The sequence below is a fragment of the Corythoichthys intestinalis genome, chromosome 4 (genome assembly GCF_030265065.1).
Source record: "Corythoichthys intestinalis isolate RoL2023-P3 chromosome 4, ASM3026506v1, whole genome shotgun sequence".
Classification (NCBI taxonomy): Eukaryota; Metazoa; Chordata; class Actinopteri; order Syngnathiformes; family Syngnathidae; genus Corythoichthys; species Corythoichthys intestinalis.
Window position 1 is genome coordinate 59,474,235 of NC_080398.1, and position 2,995 is coordinate 59,477,229.

General features: G+C 44.0%; 1 protein-coding gene across 3 annotated transcripts in view; it reads left to right on the forward strand.

Moving 5' to 3' along the window:
• dyrk1b (dual-specificity tyrosine-(Y)-phosphorylation regulated kinase 1B) overlaps window positions 1–2,835 on the forward strand; it is a 103,527-nt gene extending 100,692 nt beyond the window's left edge. For all 3 annotated transcript variants that reach the window (XM_057833123.1, XM_057833122.1, XM_057833121.1), the window contains 3 exons: window positions 586–768; window positions 923–1,026; window positions 2,098–2,835. In XM_057833123.1, the coding sequence (XP_057689106.1) occupies window positions 586–768; window positions 923–1,026; window positions 2,098–2,613 (803 nt within the window). In that variant the 3' untranslated portion in view covers window positions 2,614–2,835. The remainder of the gene's footprint in view (window positions 1–585; window positions 769–922; window positions 1,027–2,097) is intronic.
• The last annotated feature ends 160 nt before the right edge of the window (window positions 2,836–2,995 follow it).

Consider the following 2,995-nt stretch of genomic DNA (forward strand, 5'->3'; position numbering starts at 1 on the left):
AATAAATAAAGTGCAAATCTTACATAATGTTCCATTTAACCCAAGTGCTTCTCAAATCAAGTTCATATTAGAATTTTCGACAGTAACACCAGAGGGCACTGTTTTAACAGCTGTTGTACATCAATATTGGTTAAGCATAACTGTGGGGAGGTTTCTTGAAAAAATAAATGGAAGTATTATATGTGATTAGTTTTTTCAACATAATATTATATTATATTGGATCATCTAGCAATGCTGTGATGTATAGTAACAGTTTTCTTTTTTTTTTTAATCCTGTTTTTTTTTTTTTTTTTTTTTTTGTCTTTTATGAGCTGGAAACCCAAATTAAGTGGCGAAAAAAAACAAAAACTTGAAATCACTTAAAATGTGGGACCTGAATCCATCAACTATGAAAGTTTGACTTTCAAGCACGACTTTTCCATGATATTCTATTTTTTTATGTGTCTGTATAATCACAAAGATGTGTTCTTGACAAGTACGGTATATTGTCTCGAATATTTTTATGAGTAAATTATTACTTGAATATCATTTCCAAACACTTATCTAGACCTGTAATGTTCCTGCTTTGGATGTGTCGTCCTCCAGACCTGATCCTGCGCATGCTGGACTATGACCCCAAAAGCCGCATCACGCCATTCTACGCCCTGCAGCACAACTTTTTCAAGAAGACCACAGATGAAGGAACGAACACTAGTTCATCAACATCCACCTCTCCCGCCATGGACCACTCCCATTCAACCTCTACTACTAGCTCTGTTTCTAGCTCTGGTAAACACACTCATCCTGCTTCCCACTCTTTACACTGCACTGTAGCCAGTCATCTGCTGGTGCATATATATAATGTAGATAGACAGACCACTATGCTGGTGATCACGAAAAAACAATAAATATCCCTCCTCATTAAAGCTGCTCTTGTTTTCAGGTGGCTCCAGTGGTTCCTCCAATGACAACCGCAACTATCGCTACAGTAACCGATATTACAACTCTGGTGTGACACATTCAGACTATGAGATGACCAGCCCTCAGGTACATAGAAAACAGCAAACACCTGTCTCTTCTAAGTCTTTCAAAATGAGATATAGCACCCTGTAGATGCAATTATAGAGAAAGATTATTCACAAATAAACTCAAACCTCAGAAACTGTCATTCCCAGGTTCGTATCTTAAAGTTGTGTTTTAATGTTCTGATCATTGTTGTTTTGGCAGCCCCTTTAATTTTCGTCTTAGTCTCGTCTACTTGTAGTACTACAAGTACCTTCAGTAAAATGACACAAAAAGTACACACACGTGTAGTATAAGTACATGCAAGTACACGTAATTGTATTACAAGTACTTGCAGTACAAGTATATGTAGCACAAGTAGACGCAAGTACACATGCTTGTAATACAAGTAGACGCAAGTACACGTGCTTGTAATACAAGTACACGCAAGTACACGTGCTTGTAGTACGAGTACAGGTACACGGAAGTACACGCTGTAGTACAAGTACACGCAAGTACACGTGCTTGTAGCACAAGTACACGCAAGTACACGTGCTTGCAGTACAAGTACACGCAAGTACAAATCCTTGTAGTGCAAGTACACGTGCTTGTCGTACAAGTACACGCAGGTACACGTCGTTGTAGTACAAGTAAACACAGAACATGCAAGTACAAGTGCATGGAGTGCAAGTACACGTGTATGTAAAAGTGATTGTAGTACAATTGCACGCCATACAGTATATGCATATCCTCGTGTTATTACTGTTACCTTAGTTTACAAAGCTCACAGAGCTATGGCAACCTGGACAAAGACAAAGAACTTATCTCGTAATTACCTGATTGCTGGAGACAGTATAAACACAGACTCAAAATAAGAACTAAAATGGGCTGAGTAAGAACTTTAAAATGGGAAAGGCTTTGAGAACCGGGACAGAAATATTTCCAAAAAACGTTTCTTAATTGACCATTGAATTATTAAGGCCATTTAATGAATAATTGAAGTGCATATCGAACGAAATATGTGTGACTTTGCCGTACTCTGAGAATAAACGGTGACGTTCGTGCCGAGTGTTGCAGCGTGTCTCACAATCATGTTTGCGTACTCGCACCTTTCAGGCTCCATCCCAGCAGCAGATGAGGATGTGGCCAGGCAGTGATGGTGGAGGTGGGGGTCAGGACCCAGCGTACACCCAGTTGCTGCTCCACAAGCCGGCCGCCTCTCAACAACACCAGCGCCACTTCCTGGACCAGCCCCATCACCCCCACCCGACCTACTCCCACCACGGGAACGGCGGGCGCGGCCTGCGACAGGGCGGACAGACGGGCATCGGCGGAGGGGGGGGCCAGCAGGGATCCTCGCCCCAGATGAGTGACAGCATGGATGTGGGCGTGTCCCTAGGGCTGCACCACCTGGGGGCGGTGTCTTCCATGGAGGCGTCGCAGTTCGGCTCCGCCTCCCTACCCCTCGCTCTGCCCATCGGACTGTCCGCCTTCCGGACTCGGACGGCCGCCGCCGCCCCCGGGCCGCAAGCCCCGCCCCCCGAGGACTACTATCCCGCCTCCAACAACAATAATCCCGCGGCGGGGGGCAGAGGGAGGCCGGACTCGGACGAGGGACCGGCCAACTCTTGATAAAACCTGAACCATGCCCTAAAGCCATACAATTTTAACTACAACTACGACAACTACACACATACAGCCAGAGTTGAGAGACAAAGACATTAACTTTGTGCTGAAGGAGACAGTCTGTACTGCATGAGAGGAGGAGGATGCTGGGAAAACTCTCCTTTTTATCCCGTTTTACTTTTTTGTCCTTTGTTGCGACTGTCATTTAAAAAGGAATGATTGTGACAAGTTTGTTTGTATTAATATTATTATTGATGTTTAAGATTATTTGAATTTTTTTTTTCCTGTGGTTTGAGGAGTTGTGTGTTCTATTGGTTTGAGCCTGGAGAGGAGGAGGAGGACGAAGAGCACGTAGAGGGCCCTCGCATTTCGGTTGCACTCCGTTCGG